This window comes from Pygocentrus nattereri, chromosome 2 (genome assembly GCF_015220715.1).
Source record: "Pygocentrus nattereri isolate fPygNat1 chromosome 2, fPygNat1.pri, whole genome shotgun sequence".
NCBI classification, from domain to species: domain Eukaryota; kingdom Metazoa; phylum Chordata; class Actinopteri; order Characiformes; family Serrasalmidae; genus Pygocentrus; species Pygocentrus nattereri.
In genome coordinates, this window is record NC_051212.1 from 53,268,959 (window position 1) to 53,286,000 (window position 17,042).

General features: G+C 42.4%; 1 protein-coding gene across 3 annotated transcripts in view; it reads right to left on the reverse strand.

Annotated features, from left to right (window-relative positions):
- gpr158b (G protein-coupled receptor 158b) overlaps positions 1 to 17,042 on the reverse strand; it is a 65,411-nt gene that overhangs the window by 3,453 nt on the left and 44,916 nt on the right. For all 3 annotated transcript variants that reach the window (XM_017703440.2, XM_017703438.2, XM_017703439.2), the window contains exons 6-10: positions 12,199 to 12,308; positions 10,312 to 10,550; positions 6,014 to 6,152; positions 2,649 to 2,754; positions 566 to 712 (exon numbers count right to left, since the gene is read on the reverse strand). In XM_017703440.2, coding sequence (XP_017558929.1) covers positions 566 to 712; positions 2,649 to 2,754; positions 6,014 to 6,152; positions 10,312 to 10,550; positions 12,199 to 12,308 — 741 coding nt within the window. The remainder of the gene's footprint in view (positions 1 to 565; positions 713 to 2,648; positions 2,755 to 6,013; positions 6,153 to 10,311; positions 10,551 to 12,198; positions 12,309 to 17,042) is intronic.

The window sequence follows — 17,042 nt, forward strand, 5'->3', positions numbered from 1 at the left end:
AAAACATACAATTGATGAAGGTTAGTTGGCTGCTACATTTTAAGAGAGCTTCTGCTTACTTACACTATTATTCAAAAGTCTACAATTGCTGTTCTAAAGTTTGGAATCAGTGTTTTCAATAATATTAAACCAATTTGATTGCAAACAAGTGTATGTGGGGCAACTGTCTGAGCATTGGCCCTATCATCAGGAGATCACGAGTTCAATCCCTGGTGATGCTACAGCCATCTGTGGTTGGGAGTCCAAGAGAGCACAATTGGCCTCACTCTCTCTGGGTGGGTAGGACGCCCCCCCCCACCCCTTCACTCTTAGCGGTGATGGCATCATGTGATTGGGGGAGTCCTAACTAGGAGGTGGAATTGGAGAAGACTAAATTGGGAAGATAGTTGGGTTAAAATTAACAAGTGTATGTGTATGAACGTAATATGCTAGTCCTATGCAACTCCACAGATTTTAAATCTGACTGGAAAATCAGAAAAGGTGTCTTGTTGTGTTCTCATGATATTTTCCTAATAAATACAACTTAATAAATCATTAAGGACAAACACAAGCTGGGGAAGCTCACTCTAATGTCTTCAGGGTCCAAACTGTGTTCACTCCAGGCTGAAGTTATACTACTGTTCAGGTAAGAACCGGACCGGCCCATATCCAGCTCGTCCTCATAGGCCTCAGTAGCAATGTCATCCTGCATGTGAGTCCCAGTGAATAGGAACTGCAAAAGAAACACACTTTCGCTTAACTAATCATTAAATCTCAGCACAATAAACTTCGGCTTTTGATGGTCAATTTATAGTCGGCTCCACAGTTATTGGCACCATTGGTTAAGATGGGTAAAAAGATGTTAAATTTCACACAGAAAATATGTAAAAACTTGTACATTGAGTCACAGAAAAGAAAAAACTTCATCAAATTATTTTACACAAAAGTATGCAAATCATTATTGACACCACTGCATTTAGTATTTTGTGAAACCTCACTTTGCCAACATAACGGCAACAAGTCTTTTTCTATAATGCTTGATGAGACTGAGATTGAATACAGAGCAAGGAATCTGAGGCTATTCCACAAAACAGAATCTCTCCAGATTCTCCTGGGTCGCAGATCCTCTCCTTTTGACACTTTTCTTCAGCTCAGCCCACAGGTTTTCAAAGGGTTGTAGGTCAGTGGACTAGGATGGCCATGTCAGAAGCTTGATTCTGTGGGCAGTGAACCATTTTTGTGTGGAGTTGAATGTGTTTTGGTTTGCTTTTTGGCAGAAGCAGCTACATTCTCAATGAGGTTCTTCTCTGAATCGCCATCCTTCTTTAAGTGCCAAATCCAGCTTGAGTGTTTGTTGACAATAGCTTTATTTTTGTCTCATCTGACCATAGAAACTGACTCCAGACAAAGAACTCTGGTTAGATGAAAGAAAAGGCCTTCCTCTAGCATGTCTTGCAGATAGTTCCCTAATTTTGGAGATTTGGCAACCTCAAAATATTTGATTCTATAAACATTCCTCACTGTGTGAACGTGTCCTCTTCCAGAGAGGTTTACTACAGCTCTGGTTGTTTTAATGGCCATTAGCCAATACGTTGTCACATTTCATTAGTGTATTCTCTAATCTTCCCCATTTTTACTTATGACTACGGGACTTTGGCTCTTTTGATGCAGCTTTTTGTATTCTTAAGAGTAAATTTACTTTAAAGGTGCAGTGTGTAAGACTTAGTGGCAACTAATGGTGAGGTTGCTGATTGCAACCAACTGAACACCCCTCCCTCATCGCTCCCTTTCCAAGTGTGTAGTTGCCTGTCCCTGATTTTGTTTTGCTTCTTCATGTTCTTGCTTCCTTGACGACAAGTATTCACAGTCCCTCGCTTTTTCTCATGCTAAATAATAAGTCTGATCCTCCATTTGTCAATATTTAACTTTAACTTTTCATAACACAAAATGTTCAGCCAGCACTGGCGGCATCCACTGATTCTTCTTTTTACGTCTGCCAACCGGAGCGAAAAGCGCCCTCTAGAGCCAGTGTTTGGTTTGTCCATTCTGGGCTCCTGTGGAAACATGGTGACGCAACATTGCAGCCTCTATTTGAAGTGGAGCCACTGCCTATATAGAGATGAAGGGCTCATTCTAAGCTAACGAAAACACAATGATTCGTAATTAAAGGTGATTATATACTAATGAAAACATGGTTTTGTATACTATATTCCATTTCTGCTAATAGGTCCCTCTAAATTTTACACACTGCACCTTTAAAATTACATTTCTCATCATTTCAGCATGAGACTGAGCTAATTAATAATAGGGTGACCATATGTCTTCTTTCCAGGGCATGTTCTCTTTTTGCGGCCTAAAACTGCATTTGGCGAGGATCACCGACCACCCTCTTGGAGATCTACTTTCCTGCAGAGATTGGTTTCCAACCTGCATCTACCATGCTAGCACTATGCTGACATGGTAACCCTAATGCATCTTATCCAGCCAGTCAAGGACCTCTGTAGAAGTTAATTGGCTGGAGCAGGTGTGGCAGATTGTGGTTGGAACCAGACTCTGCAAGAAGGTGTATCTCAAGGATTGGGGTTGGTAACCAATGATGTAAACTATTAATACCTATAAGTGTGGAACACATTTGTGGAAAGAAAGTGCAACACGAACAAAGAAATCACCTTTGGGATGAGCAGCAAACCGAGAGTCACCGTCACTGTCAAATGTGTGTGGACAAAAAATAACATGAGCATCCAGTCTGGGTGCAGTCCAGGAGCCAGGGTGAATCTGTAGAGAAGACCAGAAGAGTTATAGTGTTCCCTGGCAAAGATGTATCTGATATGCTGCCTGCCAGCAATGAAGCAGCAGTCGTTCTCTACTACGTTGGCACTAATACAATGCAATGTTTACAAGCGATCAATTAAAAACCATCCTAATGAAATATGATGAGTGTCATTAGAGAGCCCCCTTAAAGAGCTTTTACTCAGTGGGGACCGAAATGGTGTTCAAGGTGCCGTGGAGGACACTGCGTGTCTGTATTGGATCCTGCCTCATTAAGATCATTAGTCATTCAGGGGCTGTTTTGGCAGCGTGTCGAAAGCCAGCATCACCGCCTCTTCAGACAAACATTGAGCTTATCTCCCAGCGCCAGCAGGGGCTCCAGCCATGCTGTGAAGGCAGGGAGGGTGGGCAAGGCACGGCTGCCAGAAACTGATTCACATTGTGAGAGCCGTTGTTCCTGGCCCACAAACCTTTCAAAGAACATGGATGTAGTTTGTCCCTCGGACTGGCTTCTGGTTCAGAGCTGCTTACTCAAAACTATGTTACAACCGGAGACGTTTCCAACCCTCACCTCTTGACGGCACGAGCTGAATGGACCTGGTGCTCTGTGGTCAAAAAGGAGGCATTAAGGAGCGACAGAAGCGGCGTATCAAAGCCGGAAGATTCGGAATAAGACAGGAAAAGGGCACAAGGGGTTTATTTTAAGCCCTGGCAGATTTATGCACGAGCTGTCTGGAGCAGGCATATTTTATTCACCTCCTTTCAACTGGCTTATCTGTGCTGTCCCGGTGACACTAGTCATTTAGCTGATGGGAGCTGTCTTCCCCAGAACGGTTTGCGGCAAAACTTCTGCTGACGTGTGACTAAAGTTTTTATTTCATGCTGGATCCCAAATAGCTAAAGTTGAGCCTCAGATAATCTTGTTTTCACAACTTTGGGACATTTCGGGGCCCTAAGTGGCATCCTTCATTGCGGGAGGTGCGGGATATGTGGGAGGGTTGGGGTTTGGAGGGGGCAGCAATATGCAATAGCAAAACAGGAATTTACTACATTATTAAATGCTATGTAAAAGTCATTTATTCAGTTTCCAGCCAAAATAGCCATTAAATACAATACATTCCTTTTTGAGAAGATATTTCTAATCAGATTTGTGTAAGGAAGGAGAAATTAGTGGTAAATATGTGGTAAAAAAATAGGTTTCCAAAAACAATTAGGAGATACAGAGAAAATGGGACTCCTAAGAACCACCTGGAAGACCTGGTAGACACCAACCCTGCCCCCCAGATAAACAGTACTTAAAGCTTCCATCTCTGAGAGAGAGAGAGGAGAAAGTAAATCAAAGCTGCTTTAGATCTGAAAACATCCACAGGTGTTTCTGTCCATCCTTCCACTGTGAGAAGACCACTCAGCGCTGTGGGTCTGAAAGGACGTGTGGCTGATCAAGAAGAACCTCACTGAGAAAAGGAGACGGACACATCAAACGAAGCTGAATGATGGACTGACCACCCCAGAGTCCAGACCTCAGCACCACTGAATGGGTTTGATTACTTCAGAAAATCATCAACCAGCTTCTCAGACTGAGCTTTGGAGGTGTGTCTGCAGATTTCTTAGAGAGACTGACGGTGAGTCTCCTGAAAAGAATGGAAGCTGTAATAAAGGTAAAGGTAAAGCCAAAAATTGGCCAAATTAGCTGCATTAGAATAGCATAAAATACAATTAAAAAGGCAATTAAATAACTAATCACAGTAACCGTGGTAGTTCCAGCCATCTCTAGTGGGTGGAAAATGAACCAAGGGTTCTGTTGGTTCCCTTGTCTTTGGATATGAATTAGAACTAGAAAAATCCTGTTGGTTCCTGTTATGGTCATAAAACAATCACAGTGACACTGAAAGTAATAAAAGACTTAATTGTTTCATTAGATGTAGTGTATCACTGTGCAGCCCTTTAAATTGATTTACTGAAGGCTTTTGGCACAGTAGATCATATAGTAATGAAATCTTATGAGTATCGGATTAACCAAAGACACCATTGTTTGGCTTGAGAATTATTTATCTGGTGGAGCACAGTGTGTGAAGGCTTAAGGTGTACATCAAGGATCAATTCTGGGGCTTCTGCTTTTTACTGCATATATTAATATTCTTTGTCATAATGTGCCAAATTTAAATTATTATGCTGATGGTTACTTTCTGTTCTACACCTACTCAAAGCCAAGCTTTGCATAACTTATAAGATGTTTTTAATATTACACAACACAGACTTTACAGTCTTAAACTTGTTTTAAATGTTCATAAAATTGAAACAAATGCAAGGACAATGACCTTGAACCTTCCATCACCACTTCAAAGGGAAATGTGGTTGAAAATGTGTCTACACACAATTAGATGATTCTTTGATATTTAAGCCTCAGTGGATAATACAGTTTGGCAGTGTTTTAAATGATTAACTGTGGGTTGTTGATTATTGATTTTTTTGTTTTATTTATATGAGTCTAAGATTAAAACACAGGTTTCGTGGTTCAGGTCTGGTATACAAAGCTAAAGAACCAAGCTTCCCATAAAGCATTTTCCAAGGATTAATATTTCATTTTTTTTCATTTTTAAGTTGTAAGAAATTTTGTGACATCTACTGAGAAATATCTGACACAGACCTGTTCAGCCTGTCAGCAGAGTCTTGATCATCAGAAGGCATCAAAATCGTGTCATCAGCATAGCTATAAAAATATTCCTAAGGACATCACCTACAGGTAACGTGTACAAAGTGAAGAGCAAGGGCCCCAAAACTGAACCCTGTGGGACTCCACAAAAATCTCTTCAATGAATGATTGTTTCAAGTTCAGTTATGTAGTAACTGTTAATTTGACTAATAATTGTTTTGTAATAACAAATGAGACATAATTCAAAACACAGCATGACGTACTCATTTGGTTATTGATATTCTTATTGGTTACTGTTCCTTTCCGAAACAACACTCGAGAGGGTAAACTACAGCGTTTGTAGCTGTAATTACTAATTTTGAAGGACAGCAACTGAATTACTGTGAGCCAGTGACACATATAATGTGATATAAAACCAAATCCCTTTAACTTTTCCCTGAATCACTAGAGAGTGAGTCAGAAATTTAAAACAAACATGAGCTGAGCTGGGAGTGAGGTTCTTGGTGCTCAGCTGTCAATCAAAGGAAAAAATGTGCAGAGGAAATGGTCCAGCTTTAAACACAGTCTCAGCGTTTAACTCCGAAAAGCAGAAGCCTCGTGTGTATTACTCACCTAATGATGTGGAATATCGCCGAGATGAGGAGCTCATTATAGATGGCGACTGCCATGTAGCGCGGCTCGTGGAAGGCGGAGGGCACGGTTCGCACGGCGTAGCACAGATAGACGCCCCACAGCAGGAACAGGAACTCCGCTAGGCCAGGCCAGAGAGACAGACAGAGCACCACACAGTTACTAATCATTCACCACAGTTGACAACAGGGATTTCCGACTGTGCAAAAGGCGGTTGCCCTCTCCCTGAGACATGTCTCCTCCTTGTCTCCTCTGAAGATTCAGAGCAGACACCAAATGCATTCCTTTTACTGAATGTTTGATGAACTGACTCAACAAATCCAGCAGAATGTTTGGATAGCATTGGCATTAAATGACAAGGATTCATGAACTGAAGGAGGCCTGATGCTCAGATCCTACCTGACAGTCCATAGTAGATCACTAACTAAATGTAATAGTGCTAAAACAAATGTTTTACTGTTTTTAAGGCTACATGACACCTGACATAAACCTGCATAAATGTTTATAAGGCTCATTCCAATAGGAGTCATCTGTCATAAAGGCTGCTTTTGTTATGTTTGATGTCACGATGATGTAACACCAATAGTAGTAGACTGCTAGAGGTTGAGTTCAGGCCATAAATGTCAAAACACCCTACATGATAATACTAATTATTAGGGATGCACCGATATGGGAACTCTGGGCCGCTGCCGGTAAGTGACATTTCATGTGTACATACAGTAACTTTACATCTGGATTCTGCAAAGGCCACTGCACAATGCACACCCACAAGTGCAGGCTGAATGTCTACGCCCTTGACAATGGCTGAGGGTATACCTCAAGGATCAATTCTGGGGCCTTTGCATTGCACTGTATATATTAATTCATATCATATTATGCTGTGGGGATGATTTTGCTGACATGGTTTAGGTCCACTTGTCCTCTTACAGGGAACCAATCAATACAACATTTTTGTGACTGATCATCTTTATTCTACATGCTTAAAATGATGGTTCTTCAAGGGTTCTTTAGTAAAGGAAATGGTTGTATTTAGAACCATGAACATTCAAAGAACCCTTTGCATGATTAAAGGTTTTTTGCATCATGAAAGGTTCTTCAGGTTATGGAGAATGTGTTGTAAATGGTTCTATATGGAACCTTTTTGAAAAGGGTTCTATATAGTACCAAAAAGTCTCAAGTCTGACATCACAACGATAGAAGAACCCTTTTTTTCTCAACCCAGTTGAACTCTTATGGGAGTTTTTAATGCAGCATCATCAAAATATTGGGAATGTGTTTCAGAAGAATGATATTCCATCCCGCCAGCGCAATTCGAGACACTTGTAGAATCTATGCCAAGCTTTTTCTGGACACTTGTGGCCCAAAACCTTAATAAAATATTTCATATTGGTTTTTCCTTTGGTAAGGTAAAGCTGAATGGTGTCTACAGTTTTCATCTGAAAGCAAAGGAAACCTGTTTTTAAACCTTGACCATTTGTCTGCCACAGTATTAGAGTCCCAATTCCACTTCTGCTCTGTCGGTTCTTCACACTGATTCACAGCTGTGCTGCTGTCAGAAGATACAGTGTGTTTTCCCTGCATCTTATCTTCACAATGACCTGAGCACTCCCTCCCTCTCTCTCTCTCTCCGTTTTCTGCAGGCTGTCAGAGATGGGGAGAGAAAGTGCGAGCGCTGTGTCTGGCAGCTGCACGCCTCGCCGGCTCTCCCCGACTGCCCCCGGAGGATTAGATTATATATCCAACGCCTCTGCTGTCAAAGCAGCCTCCTTAAGCTGTGAGACTTGGGTATTTTTCCCATATTTTCTCGTTAGTTTGGGACTGTTGGCAAGGCTATGTTCAGAGAGAGAAAGCTGTTTGGTGGCCTGAAATAAACCAATATTCACGAAACATAATGTGCAGCTCCATATTTCATTCTTCCGAAATTTGACGGAACAGACAAAAAAACGGACCAGATAGGCCATGTTTAAAACAGTTCTACCACAACTATGAGAACAGTGTGTGGCAGGCACCCAACCCACCCGAGGCACCTTCTCGCGGTCGTCGTGCCCGAGCCTCACACAATAAGAGCCATGTGGAGGACGTCAGCAGCATAAGAGGGTGGGAGAACGATCCATAGCAAGGCCACTAGACTGTGCCTCATGTTCGATCCCAGCGGCCAAGCTGTGAAACAGGAGGAAGGGCCCGGGAGTTGGAGTTTGGGAGTCGTGGGCAGCCTTCACACCTCTCACACTTCTCCTGCCCTCTCTCCTGGCAGACGTCCTCCTCTGTCACTCTTAGACAGCTGTCACTCGCAGCTCTTAGAGTGTGAGACATGGGCACCGCCTTCTCGCCCTATATCGCAGCTGTCACAGGGATTGCGTGACACAAGGATTTTTTGTTTAACACACTGCACTACACTAAAACCAGTTAAACATGACTCTTATGCTCTATTTGTACTAAAGCATGCAGTCTGGCGTTCTTTAAGTACTCATGATATCCACTCAGAAAAGCATATTGTGCCATAATTTATCACGAAAAGGATAAAATATCATCATATTGTCCACCCCTAGGCTGCAGGGGCTTCCATGTTTGCTTCATCTTGCAATTCCTGCCAAGCACAGTTGATATTTATTCATACTGCTCAGCTGCTCAGAGGAAACAAAAATAGCCCTTTTTCAATAACTCCCAAGAACACCACACACAGTGAAGTACGAAGGTGGGAGCATCATGATCTAGGCCTGCTTCTCTGCAAGGGACAACTGGGGCATTGCACGTCATCAAAGGAAACATGATCAAAGCGATGCAGCAGGGCACATTAGAGAAGAACGTAATCTCATTGGCCAAGGAACGGGAGAAGATGGACGTTTCAACAAGACAGTGACCCCAAACATACTTGCAAGGTGCTTGCATGACCTAGCCAATCTCAAACCCACTGTACATTTGGAGGATTTTGAAAGTTTAGGTCCAACAGAGGGACCCTCGTAACCTTTCAGAACTGAAAATGGTTTTCCAAGAAGAAAAGCCAAATTTGAACCAAAGCAAATTACTTTTTATCATAGACTTCTTGAAACTGTAATCGTCAATGACGGTTTTGAAACTATTAATCAATATTTATGTTGGTCTAATTACATTTTTTAACCTCTTACTTTACCAGGGCTCACTGGCAGTCCCAAAGTTTTATTACACACTTCTATAACCTAAGAATAGCTCAGCCAATTTGCATTGAAGTTCCTGTAGTTACTTAATATTAAGCCTTAAGCCTGGGATTTTAATATTTGTTTATTCTTATCAATACCTACTTTTTATTCATTTTTATATGTACAAAGTCAAAATTTTGCAATTGAAGTGGATATATACACTGAAAGATAGATTACTTAACAAAAACTAAACTGTCTGAATACCTGTTTCCACTCATTCTGTCTCCAATGCAGGTGCCAATTCACATTTTAGCATTTGCTTCAAATTAGGCCTGTAAATGATTAAATGATTAACCATTGAAGCCATTTAATTCCTCACATGACACATGATTAAAGCCATATAACACGATATTCCTGTTTCATATCAAAACGCTCCGTTATCTTCAACACTACTTTCCAAACCCACTGCAGCAGCTTCAGCAGCTGTAAACTCTCTGATGCCGTTTTACTCCAATGTGGAGTCTCCAATGTGGACTGAATGAAGAATAAAGGGTTTCCGGCGTGACGGACAGTCCTTAGAGATTTTCTGAGTATCTGTTGCTCAGTTTCAGCCAGAATCCAGACGGACACACGAATTAACCAGCTCCACATGGTGAGAGGCAGGCGACATGTATCTCAGCCCCTCTTCATAGGCTCATAACTCCTGATGTGAGTCTCGTAGGATCTCGAGACAAGATGGAATGGAAAGGGTGGCTCTACAGATTCAGGAAATGTTTGAACCGTATTTCTTTGCTGTTTTATTGCAAAGGTAGAGACACAGATATAGACGCATAAAATTTGATGAATGGGCAAGTTTGTGAGCCCCATAGAGCTAACCTACAAATAGACATTTGTGTGACCAGTGCTCACAGTTAAAAATATAAACTATAAATCCATTTACTTTACATACACATTGATGCCTGGTTTCATCGATCAATACCATGTTCTATGCACATAAAAGGAACTCTTTTTAATATCTTGGTGTATTAATGCAGAATTCAATTAATGTGCACTTATAAGTGGGTCACGTCCTTAATTTCAGATTTGCTGGTTGACATGTGGTTTTTAGTTTTGCATCACTACTTATTACTACAAGCACTTGCTTATTAACAAATTAACACCCACCAACAGCCATCATGTAGTCCCAGCGGTCCAGCAGGCACATGTTGAAATGCAGGCCCTCTGGGGTGACCCCCATGTCAACGAGAGTGTGATGGATGTCTGTGCTTTGGCACATGGCCAAGGTCCAGGCCACCAGGAACCAGAGGACCACCAGCAGGATGGCGGCCAGCAGGCGCAGCACACGCCAACTGGTCATGTAGGGGATCCGCTGGGCCGTGCGAGACAGGAACACTTTCAGCACCCTGGACAAGAACCAGAACAGTCTGTGAATAGAAGATATTCTCAGAGAATAGAAGATTGTTTTCTGACCTGGAGATGCACCTGGAGATGTTAAAAGGACAGTTAGTTATAGATCTATACGACCCCTGGTTACTATCACCACCAGTGTAAAGACATCTGAGTTTTTCTACAAAAATGGTTCTGTAAGGTTCTTTAAGGTTCTTTAAGGTTCTTTGTGAAAAGTATGGCAAAAGAGCCATTCTTGGCACCTTTATTTTAGTGTAAAGCCCACTTTGTCCTCATGATTGCTTGATTTGTTAAAAGGCAATGATTGAGGTGAATCAGTCTGCAGCGATGCACTGGTAATTCATTCCCACTTCCTAAAACTCAGCTGCAGCGTTTGTGCCTGTTCAGGGAATGGACTTGGCAGGAAATTGAGGCTATGGCCTTTATTTGTCCAAACCCAATCACCAGCCCAGAGAAATGCTTCAGGTCAACACCACAGCCTGAAATATAGCTGCATATTTTATCGACTGAAGCTGCTCTCTGCCCTTTTCTCTCTGTCTATCAGCGTTGCTTCTCATTGAGTCCTGACTGCCTCCATTTAGCCTTTTGCTCAGTAACAGATTCTTGCTTTCGGTCATGCAGTGACTTTAGCCAGAAAGTTCTCTGTGTAGGCAGGCAATGAATATTATTATACTTGATTGAATAATCTATTCTGACCAACCCATATATGGTTGATCATTATCTGAAATAATCAAACCCATTTAGTGATGTTGAGGGCTGGACTCTGGGGTGGTCAGTCCATCGTTCAGCTTCTTTGTTTGATGTGTCCGTCTCCTTTTCTCAGTGAGGTTCTTCTTGATCAGCTACACATCCTTTCAGGTCCACAGTGCTGAGTGGTCTTCTCACACAGTAGAAGGATGGACAGAAACTCCTGTGGATGTTTTCAGATCTGAAGCAGCTTCATTTTCTCCTCTCTCTCAAGAGACAAAAGCTTTAAGTGCTGTTTATCTGCTGGGGGCAGTTCTGGTGTCTACCAAGTCTTCCAGCTGGTTGTTAGGAGACACATAGAAACCAGACTTTTTCCATGTCTTTTTGAGCTCTTTGTATTGGAGCATTCATCATAAAATGTACAGACAATGTAAAGGACAACAGGCATTTTACAATTCTGTCAAAAATGACAAAAATGGAGATACAAGGTTTTGTTCTGACAGCACCTACACCCACACACACACACAAATATATATATATATATATATATATATATATATATATATATATATATATATATATATATATATATATATATATATATATCCTCTAGCCCTTCATCAATGGTCAGTTTCTGACCACAGAGCCACACTTGGCTGGATATTTCTGAGTGATGGAATACTTTTAGTCAAGCGGTGAGATGCACACTACCATGTCAGTGTCATCGCTGTGGTCCACCACCCAAATAATATCTGGACAACAGCTACCTGTGGTCAGAAACTGCAGAATGATGAATGGGCTTGAGGGGATTGATTAATGGTGCAGCAACAGATGGACTTCAATCTGTAATTGTACGCCTATATAGTGGCCCTATAATGTAGGTGGAGCTCATAAAGTGGTCACTGTGTGAGTGTGAGTAGATCCAAAACACTGTACTGTTGTAGTCTGAACACATACCGGTACAGCTTGAGGATCACTGTTCCGTAGACAGTAGCAAAGCCCAGGAGGCGAACCCATCTCAGAAGAATACAGCGGAACACGCTTGGCTGAAAGTAAAGTATCATCACCTACGAGAAAAAGACAACAAGAAATCATGAGCAAGGCAAATCCGCACATAAAAGCAGTGGGCGATACTTTTCTTTCCCAAATGCTGTCCACGTAGGCGCCGCCGTATGAGCTGTTGGCCATCCAGGATGGAAGAAACAAAAGAAATCGTGGCCCAGCCAGATAGGCTGCCTGACTGATTCTCTCACATCGACAACTGACTAACATTCTGTTTTGTTCTTTTTATCCATCGCAGTGCTTTCCCACTCCAAAAGGCGGATCTGGGGCCTGGCACTCCTGCTGTTAGCCACTCTGATCGCTCTGATTCATCGCTGGCCGCCTCGGGACCGATCTGCCCGTGCAAATTAAAGTCAGTGTAAACACGGCTTCACGCGCCGTACCGAAACACAGCATCTACGAGGGGCGAGGAGGCTGTTTAAAAATGTATGACGGTGTGGAATTGTACATCGGCGCAGAGCAGTATCACGCTGTGCCTGATGTCCGCATACTGCATCTTTCATTTGATTTACATTCATATTTGCACTGATTATCATATTTTATAACTCTTCTACAATTATATCATGTTCAAATGGAATCTTTTTGCTCCCTGATCCAATCTGAGTACTTCTGGTCTTTTCTTTTCTTTAAACAGACTCATCATTTAGGTGAGACATGCTAGTCTGATAACTATTAATACAGTAAAATTGCTTCGGTTTTAGTGCTCACAACATTCTGGCATGTCTGGCAATTTGACTGACCTACCTGATGATTTGACTACCAGTACTTTAATATTCTGAAGTGAAATAACTTCATTTTTGATGCACATACTATACCCCAAAGGTGGTTGGTTAGTGTAGTGGGTAACACCTCTGCCTTCTACGCTGTAGACTGGAGTTCAATCCCCACCTGGGTAAGCACACTATACCAATACGAGTCCTTGGGCAAGACTCCTAACACCACCTTCGCCTACCTGTGTAAAATGATCAAACTGTAAGTCGCTCTGGATAAGAGCATCTGCCAAATACCGTAAATGTCTTCCAGACCTTGAGAAAGCCTAATGCTTTCTGGAAATTTTAAAAAATAAATAAATGTCTATAATATTTTATGTTTTTTTTCTCTGCGATATCTAGGTCGATTGAGCTGAGGTGGTTCGCTTATTGGACTTCAGGAGCTGAACTAAAGGCCTTACATGTTAGATCAACTACCAGCTACCAACTATCGACAACAGTTTGATTTCCAGTGGGACCAGTTTAGTTAGAAAAAGACCACTGTGCACCTTCTGAAAGTTCTAGATACATCACTGACTGTATGAGTGAATGATGTCTTTCAGTTAGCTGTTAGGGACGGAAAACTGATACGTACAAAAGTCCTGTTTAAGCTTCATATAAACAGCAGAGTGTCTTATCAGACTGGTGTTTGGATTTAACTGATATTTCCCACCAATATTTGTTGATGTAGCTGTTGTACTCTGAAGCTGACGCTGATAGATAAAGGATAGATTTCTCTGCTCCTTCAATCTGAGAAATCTTCTCTCACCACTGAAGGTACCGTTGTCCCAATTTCTACTAAATGTTTATGGATCAGCATCAGCAGATCCAGGACGGGATATCAACCTGCTCCCAAAACTGCCCTGTTGGTGCTTCCCTACAGTGTAGTCAGTTCTGTGAGTCAAGGTGTGCTGGACTGTACGAGGGAGAAGACGGTGTTTGGGTCGATGACGCTGGCGTAGCAGTCGGTTTGGTACCTGAGTTTTCTTGCTGTCGACTGGGCTCTCACTCTAAGTTTGCGACCTGGAGAGTTTGAGGGTCCGCAGCCAACTGTGTGTGTGTTTGTATCATCAGATGGAAGCTGAAAAAGTGTCCTTCTCCCCCTCAACACCCCGGCATTAATTAATCAGTGGATTTATTTTAAAACACGTCGCGTTAGAACTTGATGGACTCGTTAAAAATGCATGGAACTCCACAGCAGCAGAGTTGAAGCACTCGGCGGCGCACGGCATGGTGGTAAGAAATGCACACACACACATACACACACACACACACACACACACACTTACACAGAGCCCTGAGTGCATCTTGGATCACGCGCATAGCTGAGCATCTCCCTGTCCTGCCTCTCTGCCACACAGGGAGCGTCTATTTTTGCGTTTTTTCCTTCTTGCCGTTATTAAAGTGGCAAAAACTTTAATTTTCCCAAAGTTCCCTTTTATTCCAAGTGCAGGTAGTCAACAAAGATGTATGAGATTGAAGCCCTATTTAATTTATTTAGTAGGTCGATTGTTTTTGTTGTCGTTTAATTTGGACGAGTTTTGTAATGCAGTGGAATCTTCACGTCAGGTTCAATGTGGCTTTTGAAGCTGTCTGAGAATGGAGGAGACGGAAGAGGAAGGAAAAATGGATTTCACCAATAGTCGCCCAAACCCAATGCTGTGTGGGTGGGCTTTAGTTCATGGCCAAGTGGGACCTCTTTATGTCATTTAATTCATGTATGTCATAGTCATTTGTGGATTATTGCAGTTAAAAATGTGTTTTTTACCTCAAAACATGGCTCAGCCTTTACACACGACTATGAGGACGAGCTCTTCTGTGGTGCTTGGAATTCTATATTTAAGCAGTAGAACCCGAGAGGGAGCGTGTTATTGTGAAATGACATCCCGGCTGTGATTCGGTGGCCGTAGATCGTCACAGCCGTGATGTTATTGGTGATAACTCACTCTTCGAGTGTTCTACTGCTTTAATACAACAGTTAAATAAATACAGTAAGAAATGAATAAACTGGGCCGTGAACATCTTATACAGTCAACAACTGAATATCAGAAATATTCTATACTGTAAAATAGTCTGGCTCACTTTCTTCTCTGACTGCTGTTTCTTGACCCATCCCTCGAGTCTCAGAGCTCATCGTAATGCACAGATCTGATTGGCTGAGTAGCGTCACGCGTGCGATTGGTCCGAGTCTCCGGCTGCCAAAGCCCTCATAAAGGCTAGAAAAGTTACACTGATTGAAACAGGACAACCCATCCAAATTAAATAATTCCCCATAGTTTGTTGGTTATAGGTCCAGGTCCGCATAGGACAGAGTCTGGGTCTGGACACCGTGGTCCGAGTCTATTAATGACCACTGGCGTAGATGTTTCTTCCAGTTGTCCAGTCTGAATTCAGTAGGAGTTAAGGTTGTTTCATGTGTTTGCTTGAACTTTTAATCGTGGGGCCTTCCCCAGACCCTGGGTCATCTGTCTTCATCCTTTTTCATCTGTTCCAGTTCTGAGAAGTTCAGGTGTGTTCTCTCTCTCTCTCTCTCTCTCTCTCTCTCTATTTGTCTATCTTTCCCTCTCTTCCTCTGTCTCTTTCTCTCTTGTCTTCATACAGAACTAAAATCATTATCTCTTTCTCTTGCTCACTCCTCCTACCTCTCTCTCTCTCGCTCTCTCTCTCTCTGTATCTCTTTACCCTCTGTCAACATCTTTCTTTTTCTTTGTCTCTAATCTTTTCTCTCTCTCACTCTCGTTTTCTCTCTTTCTCTCTCTTATCATCCCTCTTACTTTACTCCCACGCCCCTTTTCTTGCTTTTTCTGTATTTTTCTCTCGCCCTCTCTTCTTTCTCTCTCTCTCTGCTGACAGGCACAGATGGACTGGGAGGACGGCTAAGTCCTCAGAACAGAAGACGGTGGAGAGAAGCTGGGGAGAAAGCAGTGGTGCGTTCAGATGAACAGAGAATCTGAGAGAGTAGAGGCTTCAGGCCGTGTGAGGGAAGAGTCCACACAAATATTTCATTGCACTTCTGAGAAGTTAACAGCACAAATTCTCCAAAATCCTTCAAACACGTCACTTTTCCTTTTTTTCCATCCAGCACAACTGCAGTACAGCAGCTTTCCCGCTGCATTTACGACTCCACTCGCTTTTGCTGGTTTATGGATAAATGAGTGAATGACAGGCAGCTTCAGACAGGTGATCTAGCACAGGGTTTCTCAAACACTAGAGGGCACTCCCGAGCGAGTCCGGAATGAATGGGTTAAGATGGAACATTTGTAATGCTAACTAATCAGCACTCGGTAGCAGTAATGCTAACCAATCAGCTCTCAGTAGCAGTAATGCCAACCAATCACTGCACTGCAGTGCATTGCACTACACTACACTGCACTACACTACACTGCATGTCACTACACTACAATACACTGCACTGCACTACAATACACTGCACTGCACTACACTACAATACACTACACTACTCAACACTGCACTGCACTACACTGCACTACACTACACTACACTGCACTGCACTACACTGCACTGCACTGCACTGCACTACACTACAATACACTACACTACTCAACACTGCACTGCACTACACTACAATACACTACACTACTCAACACTGCACTGCACTACACTGCACTATACTACACTACACTGCACTGCACTACACTGCACTGCACTACACTGCACTACACTACACTGCATGTCACTACACTACAATACACTGCACTGCACTGCACTACACTACAATACACTACACTACTCAACACTGCACTGCACTACACTGCACTATACTACACTACACTGCACTGCACTACACTGCACTGCACTACACTGCACTATACTACACTGCACTGCACTACACTGCACTACACTACAATACACTGCACTACACTACACTACAATACATTGCACTACAATACACTGCACTACACTACACTACACTACACTACACTACACTGCACTACACTGCACTACACTGCACTACACTGCACTGCACTA